This window comes from Myotis nattereri (assembly GCF_964212035.1).
Source record: "Myotis nattereri genome assembly, chromosome: 5".
NCBI classification, from domain to species: domain Eukaryota; kingdom Metazoa; phylum Chordata; class Mammalia; order Chiroptera; family Vespertilionidae; genus Myotis; species Myotis nattereri.
In genome coordinates this window covers 15,789,092-15,807,544 of record NC_138080.1, presented here as the reverse complement: position 1 = coordinate 15,807,544, position 18,453 = coordinate 15,789,092, and the positions used below count along the sequence as shown (strand labels likewise).

Below are 18,453 nucleotides of genomic sequence, written 5' to 3'. Positions count from 1 at the left end.
CAGAAAAGGCAGGTCTTGAAGGAAGGTCATGACAGGCCGGGAAAGAAAGACGGTTTGCAGGGCCAGAGATTCGCTCACAGGAGCACAGGTCTGGAGGCTGGTGCTGGCATGAGTGTGACGTGCTCAGGACACAGAAATAGGAGCGGCATGGCTGAAGGCAGGCGTTGTGGGGCCACGGGGCCGGCAAAGAGGCTGCGAGGTAAGGTGGGGATCACGGACCTGAGACAGCATCACCGTCACCCCAGGGGCCCACGCGACTCTGCTGCTCACCCTCAGGCCCTCCCAGGAATGAAGGCAGGTGAAGCCCCGCTCCCATGAGAGCTCCCTCACCCCCCACATGAGAGCCACCTCCCCCGGCTCACCTTCCCTTGGAGTTTTGCTTCCTTTTGCTCTAGTCATCCCATGATCTTCTGTCCTGTTCTCTCAGTTCAGAGGTGCGGGTCCTGCCATTCCACTCTACCAAAGCCTCTGGGCAGGTTTGCATCAGGAGATGCGACCCCCACCCACGGTAGCACAATCGTGGACAAGTTGCTTCACCTCTCTGAGTCTGTTTTTCCATCTGTAAAATGCGTATAACCTCCTACCTCAGACTTGTCGGGAAGAGTCAAGGAAATCATCACTGTCAAGTGCCCAGCACAAGGTCAGGTGCAACAAATGTTTGGTACATCCTAGTCTCCTTGCCTCCTAAGCAAGAAGCACCTCATTTACTTTAGTCATGCACAGCCTGTAAATACACTGACTTTGGAGCCAGGCTGCCTGGTTCAAAGCCCAATTCTGCCACTTACTGTGTGACCTCAGACAAGTTACCTGCCCTCTCATGCCTGGTTTCCCATTTGTAAAATGGAGATTATAATAATAGTATGTACCTCCTGAGATTGCTGTGAGGATTAAATTAATATGTCAGGGGCTGAGAGCAGCACCTGCCAGGGTGGTCACGTTCCCGGTGCTAGCCATTATTAGACTTTGCATCCCCAGTATCTGGCAACATGCCTGGTACCTGGTAGATGCTTAATAAAGATGTTTTGAATGAATAAATGAAGAGATAAGTCAACACCATGGTGCAAGGGAATGCCAAGATAGGATGTTAGTGAACACCAAGATGTGAGGAGCTAACCTCCACCCCCATCCCACTCCCGCAGATTAAGCACCTCCCCCAAATAAAATCCGGATAATCCCACACCAAGAGTTAATCCACACTCCTCAGATCACCCCCGGTTACCACCCCTGCACCCCTCTTTCCACCAACACTCTCACCAACCTCTTTGCTTAATCAAAAGAGGTAAGGAAAAGCAGGCGTGGGGTGGGAGAGGGGAGCAGCCTTGGGACACTGCAGTGAGACCAGCTTCGGGGGCAGGAGAGGGCAAAGCCTGACTGGCTGCCCCAGGGTTAGGGGAGGGGATGGAGAGGAGCCAGCCCAGGCACAGAGCCTGAGTCGGGGACAACACTGGAGACTCCATGTGGATGGGGCAGGCCGAGGACCAATGACCTGAGCAGCAGGGAGCAGTAGGGAGGGCCATCAAAGGCTAGGCCAGAGTTCTGCATGGCCCCTCCAGCCAACCAGCGGCCAGGCCCTTGCAGGGCACATCTCTGGCCAGCCTCTCTCTGAGCCCCACCCTCCTTGACCTGGAAACTGGGGGCAGCCCAGACCCTGGCAGCTGCTGCCCTCTAGTGGCCACTCTACAGAGGTGCAATGCTCCCAATGTTAACTGAGCGTTTACAGAAACTCAAAGCTGCCCAGGTGCCCCTGAAGGAAGTCGGCCTCCCCAGGCCCATGAAGGAAGTCAGCCTCCCCTGGTGTATTCTGTGCACAGTTCCAGCTAATCCCTACGGGAACATCGTGCTGCCCAAGCCCCCTCCAGACCTACGCTCCCACTGGTTTCTCCACCTACCATCCGGTGCACCTTCGAGTCAAGGCTGAGCCCACCGCCTCCTGACTGCAGTCTTCTTAGGCTCTGACCTCTCAGGGCTAGTCCCCTGCTCTCCCATATGTGTTCTCAAGGGTCTCCAGGAGCTTTCTGTGACCGCACTTGTCACATCAGTTCTTTATCAATGGTTGTCTCCCACAGAAGACTGGGCCCCTCTGGCAGTCTGACTGTCCCTTAGCCCTCGTCCTAAGCTGTTAATAATGCATGCTGTGAAGACTGGGGATACAAACCAGGAGAAACAGGACACTGTTACATATTTATTTATCAAATCTTGCACAAACCTGACCTCATTCACCAACACAAAACACACAACCAGGACACACACACGAGGCCTTGGAGAAGGCTGTCAAGTACTTTGAAGGACAGGAAGGAATGAACACAACTGGGTGGGCTTTGGTTTCATCTGCAGGGGTCTGGGGAGGGCTCTGGTCCCATCCCTGCGAAGGTAGAGGAATGAGAAAGACTATAAATAGGACCCTGGGCCCAGCTGGCTTTGGTACATTTCAGGTCATCCCTGTGCATGGCCCCAGCGGCAACTGCCGCCAACAGCAGGAGTCAGGAGGGCAGAGCCTGGGCAGCTGGTGCAGGCAGGCCCTACGTGCAGCCAGAGGGCCCCTTCAAACAGCCCCCAGCGCCCTGTAGAGCACGAGGTAAAACTGGGCTGGCTCTGCAGACCCTAGCTGCCCACGTCTGAGGGCACAGTCTTTTTCCTTGTCCGCACCTTCAGGGAGCGCGAGGTGCCCTGTGGGAGAGAGAGCAGGCGCACCATGAGGTCCAGGCTGAAGCGCCAGGGCAGCCCACCTCCCTCTTGTCTTTTTGCCACTGACCTCTCGCCCCAGCGGTTTCTTCTTGATCGTACGCAGGCTCTGGCTGCGGCTCAGAGGCTTGTCTCGGGGCCGGGGTGGCGGCTGGGGCACTGCGTCTGTGTCTGACCAACACTCGTCCTCGGTGTCAGTGTCCTGCAGGCCCCCTGCCCTGTACCCTGTGTGGAGAAGAGGGAGGCCGAGGGGACAACATTGGGCATTCACAGTCTGAAGGCCTGGGCTGAGCCCTGGGGGAAGCCAGCCTTCTTGGGACTCCTCTGAGTCCCTCTGCCCACTCACCGATGGGTGGTCTGTGGCGGGGCATCTGGTCCTCCAGGTAGAGGGGGTCCTGGTAGTTGGGGGCATGGGTGTCGGGAATGGAGCGCAGGTCCTGCATGGAGAAGCTACGCAGCCTTCCGGCCAGTGCATCCTGACTCTGCAAGGAAGGGGGAGTGGCAGGTCACCTGAGGGAGGGCCAGGGCTCCTAGCAGGAAGGGCCTTCGCCAGGGCAGCCGCCCAGGGAAACCAAGGCCGGTCAGAAGGTAATCACTGGGGCAAAGGCCACTCGACAACCTTCTAGTCCCAGGTCTTTGTGGCACCACCAGGAAACTAAAGCGCAGAGAGCAGGAGCAGCTGCTCACGGTCAGTGTCAGAGCCAGGAAGTGTGAACTTCCAGCTCCATGCCCTGCCAACACCTGTCACCTCTCACCCCTGTTCCCTGGTATGGACAGCTGTTACGTCTGGGCTCACTGACAGAGAGCTGAACTTGCCCAAAAGGCACTGGGGATGGGAGTGGGAGTCTGATGAAGGGCTGGGCCCCAGGGCACCTTGGCGGCAGCCTGCACAGCGGCTGTTGCGGCAATGTTGAGGCCTCGCTTCCCAAAGCTGAGCATCGTTTCGTAGCTGCGCTCCTTGGCCTGCACGATGTAGGTGTCGATCTCCTACGGACCAGGGCACAGAGAGCTCAGAGGACCGTTCCAGTCACTCGTCCTCTGCAGACCCACAGAAGTCACTGAGTACCACACCTCCCAGCCCACCCCCACCCATAGTGGGCCGGCAACCACACCAAGAGCACCCAGTCCCACACCGCAAGGAACAGCCATGCTCCAGCCTCCTCCCCGCATTCCCAAACCCACTTCCAGCTGACTCTTCACTCTCTCAAAGGCCGCTCAGGTGTTCCCCCATTGGGTTATCCCAGAAGAGGAAGCAGGCTAGGCTCTGTCAAGGGCCCACAGACCAGGATTGGAACCTAGGTGTCCCCCAGTGTCCCAAATTCTGAGTCCAGGGCCCTTTCCCTCACACCCACCCCTATGCTTCATCCCTGCTCCCCCTGGGGTACCTTCTCATGGCGGGACAAGGATGGGTGGACAAACTTTCGGTAAAGCAGGCTGGCTCCTTTGGTGTGGGGCGAGAGCAGCCATAGCACGAAGGCCATCTTGATCTCGTAGTAGAAAGGGAACCTGTCAGAGCACAGGGGACAAGGTCAGCCATAGGGCCAGTTCGAGGGTGGGACATCCCCTCCCACGGCACACAGGGCCCCTGCACCCATACCAGGAAATGAAGATGTCTGAGAAGGCCTCCACCGCCATGAAGAGTGCAAAGACGATCCAGTACATCATCCACCGGACCTGGGGGAAGTTGCGGGGGGGGGGGGGGGGAGTGGTCAGAGGTTAGTGCCTGAGCCTGCAGAGCCAACTCCTCTGTCCTGGGCTGATCCAGCCCTCGGATGCCAGAGAGCCTGTCCTGCTGCATTCCCCTGGCACCTGGATGGCCCTAGAGAGATGCCTCTGAGAAACTGCCACTCATTCCTGTACCAGCCCCAGCGGGCTTCACCCACAAGTTTCTACACAGGCACCTCAATAGCCCCCCTTCCATCCACACTCACTCTGCTCAGGATCTGTCAGCCATGTATGCCCCTGGAGGAGGGGGAGGCCAGTTCAGACTCTCCCCACCCCTCCAAGTCCTACCATACACCCCCCCCGCCCCCCCCCCCCCCCCCCGCACCAAGGCTGTCATCCCACCCCACCTGAGCCAACCACTACACTCACATATTCACGAATGTTCTTGGTCTTCACAGCCTTATAGGAAGCATACGCTGGGTACAGCATCCCAAACACCAGCCTGGAAGAGCAGCCGAAAAAGCAGAGGGGGAATGTAAGGGGTGCCATGCCCTGCCCTGCCCCCCACAGGTGGCCACCTCCCCCACGGGTTCAAGGTGACAGTGCCTACCCTGTTCTTCCCGCTTGGCTTGCACAACCTGCATCTGAGTCAGTGCCCTGGAGGCCACCTCCCCACCCTGCTGTTTACAAACACCCCAAACACCTGCCCAGGCCTGCACAGTGGCCCATGGGTGCATGGGTACATACAGCCACTGAACAAGGTGGGTGGGTTGGAGGCAGGCTTCTGAGAGCACCTCCCCTCCCTTGGACATGCAATCAGGCCCAGGGCCACCCGACCTGACACTGCCAGGCTGCAGACAGGGATATTCAAGCCAGGTACTGAAGTACTGAAAGGTGACGAGTAGGACAGAGTAGGGAAGTGGGGGGGGGGGGGGGTGAGTCATGTGACTGCTCAGATGGGAGGCAGGCACCTGGATTCTCCGCCCACAACACCTGTTGTTGCCAAGGGGCTTAGGGCCCGCCTGTGGTCTTCCACCTGGGCACCAGCCTGCAGTGTGTGAGTGCAGGAGGGGTCGCCATCACCCCAGGAGGCTTTGGGGGCCAGGGCGACAAGCCCGCGGAGCCCGAGGCCGCGTGCAGGCCCGCAGATCCGTTAACCATTGCGGTGAGTGCCGGGGGGTGGCGTGACCGCGCTCAGAAAGACCCCTTTCCCCCCAACATTCCCAGGTGCCCCCCCGGGCGGGCTGGCCCCCGGGGAGAACGGCCATACTCACACCACCAGGCGGCAGATCATCCAGGACACCATCCTGCAGCCTCCGGCGCCAAGGGAGCCCCACAGGAAGGCGCCCGGCGGGACGCTCACGCGGGTCCGGGAGAGGGCGATCTGCGGCGGAGCGGAACCGGAGGGCTCTCGGACTGCCCCGGCAGAGGCGGACCGGCCGGCGGGGCGGGAGGCCGGGCCCCGAGGAGCCACTCGGAGCCGGAGGGCGCGCTCCTGCGCAACGCCCGCGGTCCGGCAGTTACGGCGCCGACCCGCACGTCCAGCCGCGGAGAACTGGGAGCTCGGCCCCGGCGGGTCGCGGCCCTCGGCGGGTGTGGGCGGCCTCGCTCGCGCGAGCCTCCGGGTCCCTGGGCCGCAGGCGCCCGCAGCAGCTCGGGGCGGAGTTTGCAACTCACTTGAAAGTTGCACGGAACCGGGATCTGCCCAACCCCGGGCCGCCGCGCACGGCGCAAGCGCAGGGCGGCCCGAGGGGCGGGGCGAGGTCAGGGGGCGCGGCCTGCGCTTTAAAGGGCGGTGACCCTCCGGCTTGCGGGTGGGGCCCCTGGTTGAGCGGCTGCCCTGATCGGGAGGATGAGGGGATGGGAAGCGAGGACAAAATGGTGGAGCAGGTGCAGGGGGGGCACGGGGTGGGGGGAGCGAAAGAGGTTTGGCCTCCAGAGTTTCGGGGCTCATCACTGGCTCCCCTTTGGCCTCGTCTTCCCTCCCTAAAACGCGAACGGGCTCAAGGTGGGTGCAGGCACCAGCTGGAAGGAGGCCTTACTTCCCTGGGACAAGAGCTCAGGGACTAGAGGGAAAGTGGGGAGGAAACGGCAGAGGGGACCCCAGGGACTCGTCACCCCCCACCGCCTCCCCGGGAAGGGCGGGCTGGGGGAGCCCAGCGCTGGGCAGGCTGGCCGCCACGGATTCCGGGCGGAGTCCCCAGCCCCCGTGCCTTCACCAGAAGTTCGAAATTCCACCTATTCCTCTGAGCCCAGAATACAAAGATCCCCGAGAGCTTAACAATATCACCGATTGCCATTTTGTAGTGCATTTTTGTGTGTAGGGTCTTGATGTTCACAAAGATCCTTTTTTAAAACAACAGCAGCCGTCCTCTGACGGCAGGTGGATAAATGCTTGGCTTGGTCAGTCTCGTGCAGAGGCGTTGGGAGGGGACAGGGAATGAAGACCCCACGCTGCTCTGGGAGGAGGTGTAGACCCGGAAGAAGGTGAAAGGCTCAAAAGAGAAGGCAAACTCCGCTGCTTCTAGGACTTTCCACATGGGGTTACACTCGCTGTGCCTCTCCTGCCTAGTGCCTCCTCCCCCTCCGCACAGCACCCTCCCAACTGCGGTCCCCTTTGCCTCCCACACTGCCATCCCCTCTGCCTCCGGGCTGCGCTGCGGGGGCGGGCAATGGGCAGCTATTACTTTTTATTAGAGCCACATTTAACGCCCACCACCCCCTCGAAAGGATGAAATAGGTAATGATGGGGGCCAGGGAAAGTAGGCTACTTGGGAATAAATCAATAAAAACATATTGTGATTATACTTAATTATTATCATCATTTTTATTGGTGTTGCTGGGAGTGAGAGCTCACAGTGAAATCAGCCCACAGGAGGAGCTCCCCTGAGGCCCTGCTGCCTCCCGAGCCTAACCACCCCCTCACCCTGGGCCTAGCTCCCACCCTGCACTGGAGGAATAAGAAATGCCAAGGGCTAGTATCTCCCCATTCATCTCTAGGCAGAGTCCTTGGAGAAGAAAGATGTGACTGACTCAATAGGGGGCCTGCTCAGGAGGAGTGGGGTAGGGGTGGGGCTGCAAAAGAGGGAAGAGGTGTCCATGCTTTGGGAGGTAAGGGTGCCTGACTGACTGTGCCCATGTGACTCTCAGGTTCTCTGGTACCTGGGGAATAGCAACCTTCTCCCACCAGCTGTCTTCCGGAGTCACGCATGTGACCTCAGTGCCACAGGCTTCTCTCTAACCCCATTCACTGGGGAAGAGCTCCCCTGTGCCCACTCTAAGCCCCGCCAGCTGGGACTGTTGCAGAAGACTGGAGAAAAACCAAGCCACGCTTAGAGAGAGGGAGTTACATTTTATTATTAAACTAGAGGCCCGGTGCACAAAAATTTGTGCACCGGCGGGTGGGGTGTGTGTGGGGGTGTCCCTCAGCCCAGCCTGTGCCCTCTCACAGTCTGGGACCCCTCAGGGGATGACCACCTGCTGGCTTAGGCCTGCTCCCCGGGGGATTGGGCCTAAGCTGGCAATCAGACATCCCTCTGGCAGCCTGGGAGCCCTCGGGGGATGTCCACTTGCCAGCGGGGAGCAGACCTAAGCTGCAGTCGGACATCCTTAGTGCTGCTGAAGAGGCAGGAGATGCTCCCACCACCACTGCTGTACTGGCAGCCATCAGCCTGGCTTGTGGCTGAGCAGAGCTCCCCCATGTGGGAGTGCACGGACCACCAGAGGGCAGCTCCTGCATTGAGCGTCTGCCCCCTGATGGTCGGTGTGTGTCATAGTGACCAGTCATTCCCAGTCTTTCTGCTGTTAGGGTCAGTTTGCATATTACCCTTTTACTATATAGGATAGAGGCCTGGTGCACGGGTGGGGGCCAGCTGGTTTGCCCTGAAGGGTGTCCCAGATCAGGGTGGGGGTCCCGCTTGGGGTGCCTGGCCAGCCTGGGTGAGGGGCTGATGGCTGTTTTCAGGCTGGCCACACCCCCTTCAAGGTGAGGGTCCCCACTGGGGTGCCTGGCCAGTCTGGGTGAGGGGCTGAGGGCCGTTTTCAGGCTGACTGACAACTGAAATTCCCAGCATCTCCTTTTTTTCTTTTTCTTTTTTATTCTGGGATTTATTTACCTTCTATAATTGAAACTTTGTTGCTGTCACTGGCGCCCCCAGCTCTGAGGCCATGGCTGGCTGAAAGCAGGTATCTGGGGTTTGTTTACGTTCTATAATTGAAACATTGTTGCTTTCGGAGATTAGAGCAGGCTGCGGCAGGCAGGGAACCTTGGCTTCCTCCATCACTTGGCTTCCTCCTGCTCGCTTCAGCTGCGTGGCTGTCGGCCGCCATCTTGGTTGGCAGTTAATTTGCATATCGCCCTGATTAGCCAATGGGAAGCGTAGCGGAGGTACGGTTAATTACCCTTTTGTCTTTTATTAGATTAGATTCTGTGCAGGCCCAGAGAAAAATGTGTCTTTCAAATTCTGGGCCCCCTAACATGGAGGAAACTCTCTTTATTTATACTTTTTCTAGTCCTTTGTCTCCCAAATTTGGAATGAGACTTCCGGGCCTTCTGAGAAAGAAGGCCTGCATGCTGGGAAGGGGCCATGAGACCATATCTCAAGGCCTGGCCTGGTGTCAGCACTGACAACTCTGTCTGGGGCATAGTTTACGGCCTCTCTGGAATGGGAGTAGTCTTATTTTCCTTATTTTTTAAGCAAGCAAGCATTTACAGAAGCCATACTGTCAGGGTTAAAATTTCAAACAGCAGTTTTTATATAAGATAGATGCTTCAGGACGGTCTCTCCCAGGGAGACTCCTGGCCCTGATGACTGTGCTTGGGGAGTCTAAGGGACAAGATGTGAGAAGTCTGCTGCTGAGAGCAGGGCTCTGTGTGGAGGGGCATGAGGCTGACAGCTGGGGGGTGTCACTCTCCTCAGCTTTGGCAGAATAAGTATACTCTGCCTCTCACGGCCTTTGGTCCTGAGCTGTTGACACAATCACCCGGTTACACTGGGTTGCTAAGCAGCTGTCTGGACACACAGATGACCCCCAGGGCAGGTGTAGAGAGCAGGGCTCTGAGGGAGAACAGTATCTCCATCTTTGTGAGGAGCCCTAGGGGCTCGGGGGGAATGACCGCCAGAGTGATGTTTATCTTTCTACTGGGCAACAGAGTGCCAACGGGTCTGGGAGACCAGTGCACTCTGCCTGGCAACCTGTCCTTGCACAACACGAGGGCCCGTTCCCCACGTGAAAATTCAGCACAAGCGTTCCCTGGACTGTGTGGCTGGGGGACTTGAGGGGTGCCTCCTAAGCCAGAAGCACATGAATGTGATTTGAGGAGGTGGAAACCCATACACATCACCTATGAGATTCCCCGTTGTGAGGAGTGGTCAGGGGCAGGGTTGGCTGGGTCTCTGGGGCTGTAGGTAAGATGTAGGGCACAGGGGCCTTGAGACCAAGGATATCAGTTCTCTCCAAAAGGCACGCTTCTCCTCCCACAAAGCAGCCTCCCTGAGCCACCTGGGTCTCATACAGTCCTACAGGCCAATAAGAGTATACGTCTGTGGCAGACACACTCTTCGAAGGGCCTTGCATATATCGATAGACTATGTATTGAAAGCATTTACATTTCACACCAACGCTGTCAGGTAGGTATTATGACTATCCCCCTTTTACAGATAAGGAGACAAATACAAATAGGCCAAGTGACGTGGTTGCGGTCACCCAGCTGGTAAGTGCCCGGTCAGGATTGGACAAAGTCAGGCTTATTTTCTGTGTTGCAGAAGCTTAGACTTCAGGAAACCAGCCCACTTGCTTGAAACCTCACACCCAGGGCAGAGGGTGGCAGGGATGACAGACATTTGGCCAGAGGAAGTGGGGAGGGGAGGGACCGCTGAGCTTGTTTTTGGTCATGTTGATTGGAATTCACCTGACAGAGGGATAAACTCCTGTGACCCCAAGACTGTGATCTCCAGGAAGGAGCACTCGGGCCATGAGTCAGCCCCAGGTGGTGGAGACTAGTCACACTCACCCAGCCCCGGGTGAGCTCCTGACCCCAGCACCAGCAGACCATTGGGGTGCCCACTCACTCCTCAGAGGGAAGGGAGCAGGGAGGAACAGGGTCTGAAAGCTGACGCCGGCCCCTGCGAGCAGCAGGGACAGACAACATGCTATGTTCTTGATGAAACAGCTGCTGCTGACTGTTGCCACTGGACACCTGAAAGCTGGCAATGGGGTGGGAACCTTTTATTTGAAGCAAGTGAATTATAGCATTGCCCCAATCCCCCCCAGCCCCGGCAGCCTGCCACCAGAAGCCCCTCCCCGTGCCTGCTCCACCACCTCCTGCCTCTTACCCCCTATCCCCAGCACACTACCTCTCAGCTCTATCCCCAGCGCACAGCAGGGGGCAGCAGAAGCTTGGTTCCCAGGTGCCACTCCACAGGGCAGGCCCTCAAACCTCTACCACCCAGTTTGCCCTGAAAGGCAGTGCCCCTGGGGTGTGCATCTGTGGCCTGGAGAGGTGCCAGAGCCCCCAAGATGCTCTCCAGCCCGGCTCTACTCCTGGAACCTGTGCAGATGACTCGAGTGCTTGCAGGGTCCCTGGCCTGGCCAGCTCTGGTCCTGGACAAAGGATCCAGCACAGCTCAGGGTCCACATCGCAAAGGAGGGGCTGAGCCTGGGGGCAGGGTGGGTGTCTGAGGCGGGGCAGCTACAGGAAGGAAAATCAGGAAGGCTTTGTCTGGGTAGTGTGCCCGCCATGGTGACAGGGTCAGAGAAGAACGCTCCAGTGAGAAAAGAGCCAGCACTGGGAGGGAAGACGTCTGGGTTTGCTAGGGTTGTTGTTGTTATTGCTTTGGGCAAAGGGGCTTTGCCACCATTCCCATCCTTATCAGCCGCAGGGTGGGCACACCAGGGGTGAGCAGAGGAGGACTGTGGTAACGGAGGACAGGCAGGTAAGGGAGGCGGGCCGGGTTCCTTTTGGCAGGGCCGGATCTGCATGTGTGCACAGGGAAACGGGTGTGGACAGGTATGTGTGCGTGTGGCTGAGGGCGTGGGCCAGATCCCACATGTGCATGCAGGAGGAGGGGAGGGTGGGTGAGTGTACCTGCCGTAGAAAGGATGTCGTGTGGCTGCAATGTGGGGCATGAGCAGGTTGAACAGACCCCTGGAGCACCAACAGGAGAGACCAGAGGGTCAGAAGGATCAGCCCAAGACCCTCCCTCCCAGCACCCCTCCCCCTCCCCAGGCCAGAGCTTGTGGAAGGCAGCAGATCCAGGGGGGCCTGCAGATGGGGTGTGGGATCCACAGGCGTCCACAGATGGGAGGGTCCCAGTAACTGGCTTGCCAGGTGCATACACAAGGCCTCATGCTAATTACCATCATGATCGGCTCCCGGGGCCAGTCCATGTGGTGCCCAGGAGTGTGTGTGCATGAGGTTAGCTACATGTGCCTTCACACAGACAGGCACCCACGCTGCTCACACAGAGGCTCCCCCTCAGCCTCCAATCCAGAGGCCTCGGCCCCCCGCTAGGCACTAAGATCCACCACTACGTGTCGGTACACAAGCGTCTGTCCCTTGAAGCTGGGGGCCAGGAGCAGCTGGGCATCCCCAGCAAGCATGTAGCAGAAGGCTCGAGGGGCCTGCACAGCCAGCTCCTGGAACCGTACAAACTTCTGCCGCCCCTCATCCCACTGGTAAATCTGAGTGAAGGAGAAGTCGCTGCCCAGCGCTAGGTAGCGGCGGCCACCCACAAGGAAGGGCTGTAGGGCCATCGAGCCGCGGGAGGGCAGGGCCTGCACCTCCGAGAAGCGGGTGCCCTCCCAGCGCAGGATCTTGGAGTCCCCTATGTAGCGGCTGAGGCACAGGTAGCTGTCCCGCCCGGCGCGGAAGTGTTTCACAGCCTGGGCATCAGGCACCTGCGTCACCTCTCCCTGGGCCACAAACTGCTTCTGGGTGCGACTCCACTGATAGATGACCGGCGCCTGGGAGCTACTGGACACGATCAGCCGGGGCTTGCCCTCGCCATCCACAAACTCCAGGTCGGTGTCACGGTGCCACGGGTGCAGGGCCTGGTGGGAGTAGAAGCCATTCTGGTGCCAGCGGTAGAGGCTGGTGGCACCCGCCTTGGAGCTGTCAGCCACTGCAAAGTACCAGTCACCGTCGATGCGAAAGGCCTCCAGGTCGTTGGGCTTGCGCACACGCTGCGGGTCGATGTCCTGCAGCTTGGTGAAGCGCGTGGTGTTGGGGTCCCAGTGGTAAATGTAAGAACCACCAAACAGCTGGGCCACCACCACGTACAGCTGGCTGTCCACCACCATGGGCTTGCAGTGCACGGCCGAGGGGGCTGCCGGGACACAGGGCAGCAGCGTCAGGCAACACAGGTAGCTTCGTGCCCATGCCCAGCCTCAGAAAAGAGGGTCAGTCCCCTCCGACCCTGGGCTACGGCCACGTCCCTCTACCACAGCAGTCCCTCCCCCTGAAGTTCCTCTAACCGCTTCACAGCTAACACAGTTAGTGTCAGCATCACCCTCCATCCACCCTTGAACCCCGGGTTCAAATATACTAACAAGGAGTACAAAATAGGTGTTCCTAGATATTCATTGTATCAGTTATTGAATTTATATTGTGTACAGTCACTGTGCTAAGTGTGAACACATTGCCCCAATTAGTCACTCTGAAATGCACCCTATTATTTTGCCATTTCACACAGAAAGAAACTGAGGCTCACTGTTTGACTTGTCCAAAGCCACACGCTGACAAGTGGCCAGGCTGGGGAAGGAGGGGGAGTTTGAACTCACCCACAGCTCAAGAACATTCTCCCAAGAACTCCCACTTTTGAAAGGCTTTTATGTATGAGCACAGATGTACTTGTGCTCAACCAGACTGATTCGACCCCTTCCCAGGCACCCAAAGCTTATGGGCTACACTCCCCACCTGTCCTGGTGTCTCAAGTCATCGCTTTCACGAACTCTCCTTCCCCCCATCACTCCACCTCTCCCCAAGGGAAGCCCATGCTCAGCCTCAGGCTCTGGCAGTTACTGAGTCCCTCTTGCAGCCTTCGCCTGCTCACCCAGCTCCTGGTAATTGCCCAGCTCCTGACCACCCACTCCTGAGCCACCGCAGCTCAGACTCTCCAAACACCTCAAGCACCTCAAACTCCAGCTGGCCAAAACTGAGTTCCAGAGCTACCCTTAAACCTGCTCCTCCCCCTCCTTCTGTGTACTTAATGTCAATTTGTGGCTTCACCTAGTCACCCCAACCAGAAACCTGGGAGCCATCCCCAACACTTCCTTGTTCCTCATTCACCCATTGTTCCTGATCAATTCCCAAGTTCTGTCAACACTCCTTTCTGCTTTCTAGTACAATTTGTGTAAGATTAGTGTTACTTATTCCTTAGGTGTTTGCTAGGATTCACCAGGGAAACCATTTTGATCTTGTGTTGGGTGGAGGTGTTGTTGTTGTTGTTTTATAATGACTGCAAGTTGTGTCATAGATATAGGGCAATTTAAATTTTCTGTTTCCTCTTGTGTCAGTTCAGTCCTCTTTTCTAAATATAACTGAGATACTGCTGCTGCCTCAGTCCAGGCTCCAGCTGATCCCTCTACTGGTCTGCCCATATGTTTTGTCCCATGCCTAGCCACTCTCCACAAGGCTCACAGAGAGATGTCTAAAATATAGACTGGATTGGCTCACACACTTTCTCAAAGCTTGTCAATGACCTTGTCCTCATCTCTCTCAGGACTGCCACTGTCCACCTTGAACCTTATGCTGCAGTCATATAAGCTGCTTCTATCAGCCTGCACTCACACAATAAGCTGTTGCACACCTTGACTTTGTTCATGCTGTTCCCTCTACCAGAACATCCTTCCCACATTTTTTCTCCTAGTTAAGTCTCCCTCCGCATTCTAGACTCAGCTTAAACTCAGTATATCCTCCTTTTTAGTTCATTGGCACTACCCACTTACTTAAGCCAGAAACCTGGGCATCACCTCTGACTCCTCCCTCTCCCTTATCCTTCAAAACTCAGTGTAGGCATCCCCTCTACCAGGAAGCTTTCCTTGATTGCCCAGGGTAAGCCTCTCCTTTGTGTTCCCAATGCAACGAGTTCCTATCTTCCTCTTACACTGACATATTATATGGATATTATGTGTGTATGTGTCAGCCTCCCTCCAAAGACTAGAACATTCTTACGAGCCGAGGCCATGTCTCATGTACCCCTCTCCCTATAGGAACTCAATGGAGAAGAACAATGGAGCCTCCCACCCTCACCTCCACTCTCCCTAGCTGGGGCCAGCACAGCCAGGCTGGGCACAGGTACCTGGGATTCTATCATAATCTCGAAGCTGCCGTTCAACATAGTCCCACTTGAGGACAGTGCAAGCGCTGGCACCTGGCTGGGCCAGAGCCACGTAGAGGTCGCTGGAGTAAAAGAAGGGCTCAGCTGACACCGCCGGGAAGGACAGGGTCTGGTACAGCACGAAATCTGCAGGGATTGGGGTGGGGAAGAGTGAGAGTTTGCTGGGTGATAAGGATTGCACACTGAGCAAGGCAGGGGGGTGGGGGTTCAGGTGATGCCTGTGGAGCTCCCTTGGGGAGGCGCAGCCTGAGGCCAGAGGCAGGGGCACCTCCTACCTGTGGTGATGCAGTCGAACTCCCGCAGTGGCAAATCCTGCACTTTGTGCTCTTGGAAGCGGGGCGGGCTGGCGCAATAGATGGGGGCCACCGTGGTGTTGGTGTGTGCCAGCCACTCCACCAGCCACTTCACCTTGCAATCGCAGTTGAGCGAGTTGCCCCGCAGGTCCCTGATCATGAGGGTGATGGAGGGGACAAAGAGAGGACAGGCTCTCAGCTGCTCAGCCCACCCCCCAAAACCAAGCCCTCCAGCTTCTCAAGCCTTTATGATCTTCCCAATGCTGGCTCCCACACCACTCCCTCCCGGGACGTGCCCCTCTGTGGCACTGTTGAAAAAGCTAGGACTCAGGCCTTACAAGTCACTCAGGATGTCCAGGGGCCGGAAGATGTCTCTAGGCAGTGTCTGCAGGTTATTGTTGGCCAGTGAGCTGCAAGAGAGACCCATGGGTCACCTGAAGATGGTGACTGAGGCCAAAGGCCACAAGAGAGAGAGAGCGATGGGTGTGTGTGTGTGTGTGGGGGGGGGGATGGGACTGTGGTCCGATGAATGAATGTATGTATGTGTGGGATGTACTCACAGGTGTGTTAAAGACTTGAGTCCTCGGAAAGTAAACTTGGATAGTGCCCAGATGTCGTTGTTCTCAATGAAGCTGGAGGAAATGGGAACAGTACCAGCCATCACTCAGGATCCCCGGTTCCCACCCACTACCACCACCTATTTCCCTACACCGTGCCTAGATCCCCGCCCATGGCCCTCAGACAGGCTTCTAATGTGGTGGCCTGAAGCCTGTGGTGACAAGGCATCCAGGCAGGACCATTCAGGCAGGGGGATGGATGAAGTGACCTCTGCTCTGCTCGGTCCTGCAGTCAGAGGATTCAAGGGCTCTCAATGCCCGCAGCCTTCCTCATTCAACCTCGTCTCTGAGCCCACCCAAGCCCTTCCCGTCCTCCCTTCGACTCTCCATTTCCCCTTCCTTCCCACACACAGGTACTGCAGGTGCGACAGTCCTGTGAAGGCGTTGTCTCCGATCAGCGTAAACTTGTTGGAATTGAGTAACCTGGAGAGACAAAGGCAGAGTTAGAGCTTCCAAGGGTGTGCCTGCTGCCTCACCCCTGGGCTTCTTCAAGGCCTGGCTGCCCTGGCTCCCACCCTGGGACCCCAGCGGAGAACCCCAGAGCAGCCGAGGCAGCAAGACCAGGCAGGAGCTGTTCTGGTCCCAGAAACTCCCAGGGTCCCTGAAGGCTCTCAGGGTAAAAACGGCCAGGGCAGATCTTTCCTGGCAAGCTGGGTCTACCCCACGGCATCTCTGCTCTGTGTCCCACTCCCACCCAGGCTCTGTCCAGTCCCTCTAGGGCCGATGGTGAGAAGGAGGTGGGGCAACTCTAGTGTACTCTCTCATGTGACCAGGACTTCAAATGTAAACAACCCTTTTAGAATTCCAGGCTCTATAGTCTTCCCTCAGTTTGGTTCCCAGCTCTTTCTTCAAACCCTAGGGGCACCTGTCTCTAAGATGACCCTTCTCCCCTGCAGTGTCCACCCTCTGGCACCCACCCAATTTATTGCGCCCAGTTCCTTTGGGTCTCTAGAGGAGGCAAGTCCATTCCTAACTGGGCCCTAAATACTCACATCTTGGCTTTTGCATGCAATCCCTTCCCTCCTCCCCAACCACTGCTCCTCCCCCCTTCCTGACCCCAGGCAGCTCCACCTCTGTGGCATATCCATCAGGGCAAATGTAGGGATGCCTGCATCTTAATTTCCAGAATCTATCTGTTCCCTTCCACTGCCCCTCCCCAAGCCACCCCCACCTCCCACAAGGCCCTGTCCATACAGGAACTGCAGCAGCGGCAGGTGGGAAAATGCTCCGTCCTGGATCTCCGAGAAGGCAGCGTTCACCAGCGTCCTGCAGGGGACACCTGCGTCAGTCCTCCACCTGAGGCCGTCTTCCCCTTCTCACCGCCTGCCTTCTTCATTACCTCCCTGACTGCCCCCTGAGCACCAACGGCCCAGGCTTAGCTCCCCTCAGCCAAAAAAAGCTTCCATTAGCCACACTTCCATGATCATCCAAACACCCACAGTGTGCTGGGTGCTCTTGAGCCAAGGGGCCCTCGAATGGGAGTAGGGATTAGCATCCTGCTCCCAAGGACCACGCAGCTGATCTGGTCCAGGAGGCCACTGCTGCAAGTGACAGTCTGACTGGCTGGGTGAAGAGTGGCTGGCGAGAGCAGTGACAGGCACCTGCCCCGTGCCAGGGTGCAGTGTGGGTGTATCTCACTCCCACCCTCCCTGGCTGCTCCCCTCCCTCCCCCACTAGAAGCCTTTCTGCCCTTGATGTGACATCACAGGCAAGGGCCCACATGCTGGGGTAAGCAACCCCCCTCCCTCCAAGTCCAGAGGCCTGTGCACAGTAGGTCTCATTGATACTGCTGGTGGTGATGATTCATTCTTGGCCACGAAGTCCTGTTTTCCCCAGCCATGGCTGCTGAGCCTGCGTGACTGCAGAAGTCCCTGCCTGGCTACCTTGAGTCTCCAGTCCTGAGGTTCCCCTGGAGTCCTCCTGGTCCCCACAATCCTCAGAGGGGGAATGGGGGGTCTCCCCATCCACTCCCAGAGTGGTCCTTGCCGTCCTCCCCCTCTTGACTCACCACCCCCTGGGCCAGGGCTGGGCACTCACAGAGAGATGACCTCGGCCGGCAGGTTCCTGGGCACTGCCTTAGAGTCCACGCAGAAGGCCGTGTCCCTGGTGCAAGAGCAGCTGGGTGGACACGGGGGCGTTTTGGGGGGCCTCTTGGCACTGACTTGCAGGATCAGGCAGAATCCCAGCGCGGACAGAGCCAGCAGCCTGAGCCCGGAGCCCCGCCTGATGCGCAGCCCCGCCATGCTGCCTGCAAGCTCTGCCTCCGGCCACCACCGGCTGCTCTGCCCCGCCGCTCTCTGCCACCCTGCGGGCTGGCACCACCTGGCCACCGGCAGCCCCTGCTGCAGCGAGGGGCCGGGCTGCCGCTGCGGTGAGCGGACTCCCCCAGCCCTGCTCGCTCCCGAGAGTCAACTCGGATTGATACGCGCGCAGAGCGGATCTGAAGGCGCTGGGTGGCCGCGGACTGCGGCGGCGGCGGCGGCGGCGGGGGCGCGCAGGGCGGAGGGGGAGTCCCGGCTGGGAGTAGCCAGAGAAGGGAGTGGTTGCGGCCCTGGCTGCTTTGTGCTGCATCGCCTACTGGCTCTCTCTGGGCCACCTGCTTGTGTCCGGTACCCAGAGCGTCAGTGCGCCAGGGCATGCGTGCAGGGTGTCCGTGTACATCCTAGGACGGCATGACTGTGCGTGTGCGCACATCTGTCTCCGCAGGCACGTGCACAGTTCCCCTGTGAGCATTTCCGCATAGGGACCCTGTGCCTCCGTGTCGCCGGTGCACGCCTGGACCCTCCGTGGCACATCCTCTCAGCAGGTTCACGGGCGTGTCATAGGTGGCAGGCGTGGGTTGTGTTCACGGGAGTT

At 58.0% G+C, this 18,453-nt stretch overlaps 2 protein-coding genes across 2 annotated transcripts; both read right to left on the bottom strand.

Annotated features, from left to right (window-relative positions):
* Positions 1-2,169: 2,169 nt before the first annotated feature.
* REEP4 (receptor accessory protein 4) lies at positions 2,170-6,037 on the bottom strand. The gene is made up of 8 exons (XM_081093466.1): positions 5,622-6,037; positions 4,777-4,849; positions 4,280-4,356; positions 4,068-4,188; positions 3,556-3,669; positions 3,029-3,164; positions 2,753-2,907; positions 2,170-2,667 (listed from the first exon to the last, which is right to left on the bottom strand). Exons 1-8 carry the CDS (start codon positions 5,651-5,653, stop codon positions 2,602-2,604), a joined length of 774 nt encoding a protein of 257 aa, XP_080949592.1. The 5' UTR covers positions 5,654-6,037; the 3' UTR covers positions 2,170-2,601.
* A 4,524-nt stretch (positions 6,038-10,561) lies between these two features.
* On the bottom strand, positions 10,562-18,191 carry LGI3 (leucine rich repeat LGI family member 3). Its single transcript, XM_081091606.1, has 8 exons — positions 17,635-18,191; positions 16,792-16,863; positions 15,949-16,020; positions 15,541-15,612; positions 15,319-15,390; positions 14,963-15,132; positions 14,649-14,813; positions 10,562-12,674 (listed from the first exon to the last, which is right to left on the bottom strand). Exons 1-8 carry the CDS (start codon positions 17,838-17,840, stop codon positions 11,857-11,859), a joined length of 1,647 nt encoding a protein of 548 aa, XP_080947732.1. The 5' UTR covers positions 17,841-18,191; the 3' UTR covers positions 10,562-11,856.
* Positions 18,192-18,453: the final 262 nt, after the last annotated feature.

Excerpts from the sequence above, each read along its gene's own strand:
- REEP4 (XM_081093466.1), bottom strand. The coding sequence starts at position 5,653 with ATGGTGTCCTGGATGATCTGCCGCCTGGTGGT. Across the intron at positions 4,357-4,776 it reads CCAAGAACATTCGTGAATAT|GTCCGGTGGATGATGTACTG; the intron begins GTGAGTGTAGTG and ends AACTTCCCCCAG. Across the intron at positions 4,189-4,279 it reads TCAGACATCTTCATTTCCTG|GTTCCCTTTCTACTACGAGA; the intron begins GTATGGGTGCAG and ends GTGCTCTGACAG.
- LGI3 (XM_081091606.1), bottom strand. The coding sequence starts at position 17,840 with ATGGCGGGGCTGCGCATCAGGCGGGGCTCCGGGCTCAGGCTGCTGGCT. Across the intron at positions 15,391-15,540 it reads CTCAAGTCTTTAACACACCT|CTCACTGGCCAACAATAACC; the intron begins GTGAGTACATCC and ends TCTCTCTTGCAG. Across the intron at positions 12,675-14,648 it reads AGATTATGATAGAATCCCAG|CCCCCTCGGCCGTGCACTGC; the intron begins GTACCTGTGCCC and ends GTGTCCCGGCAG.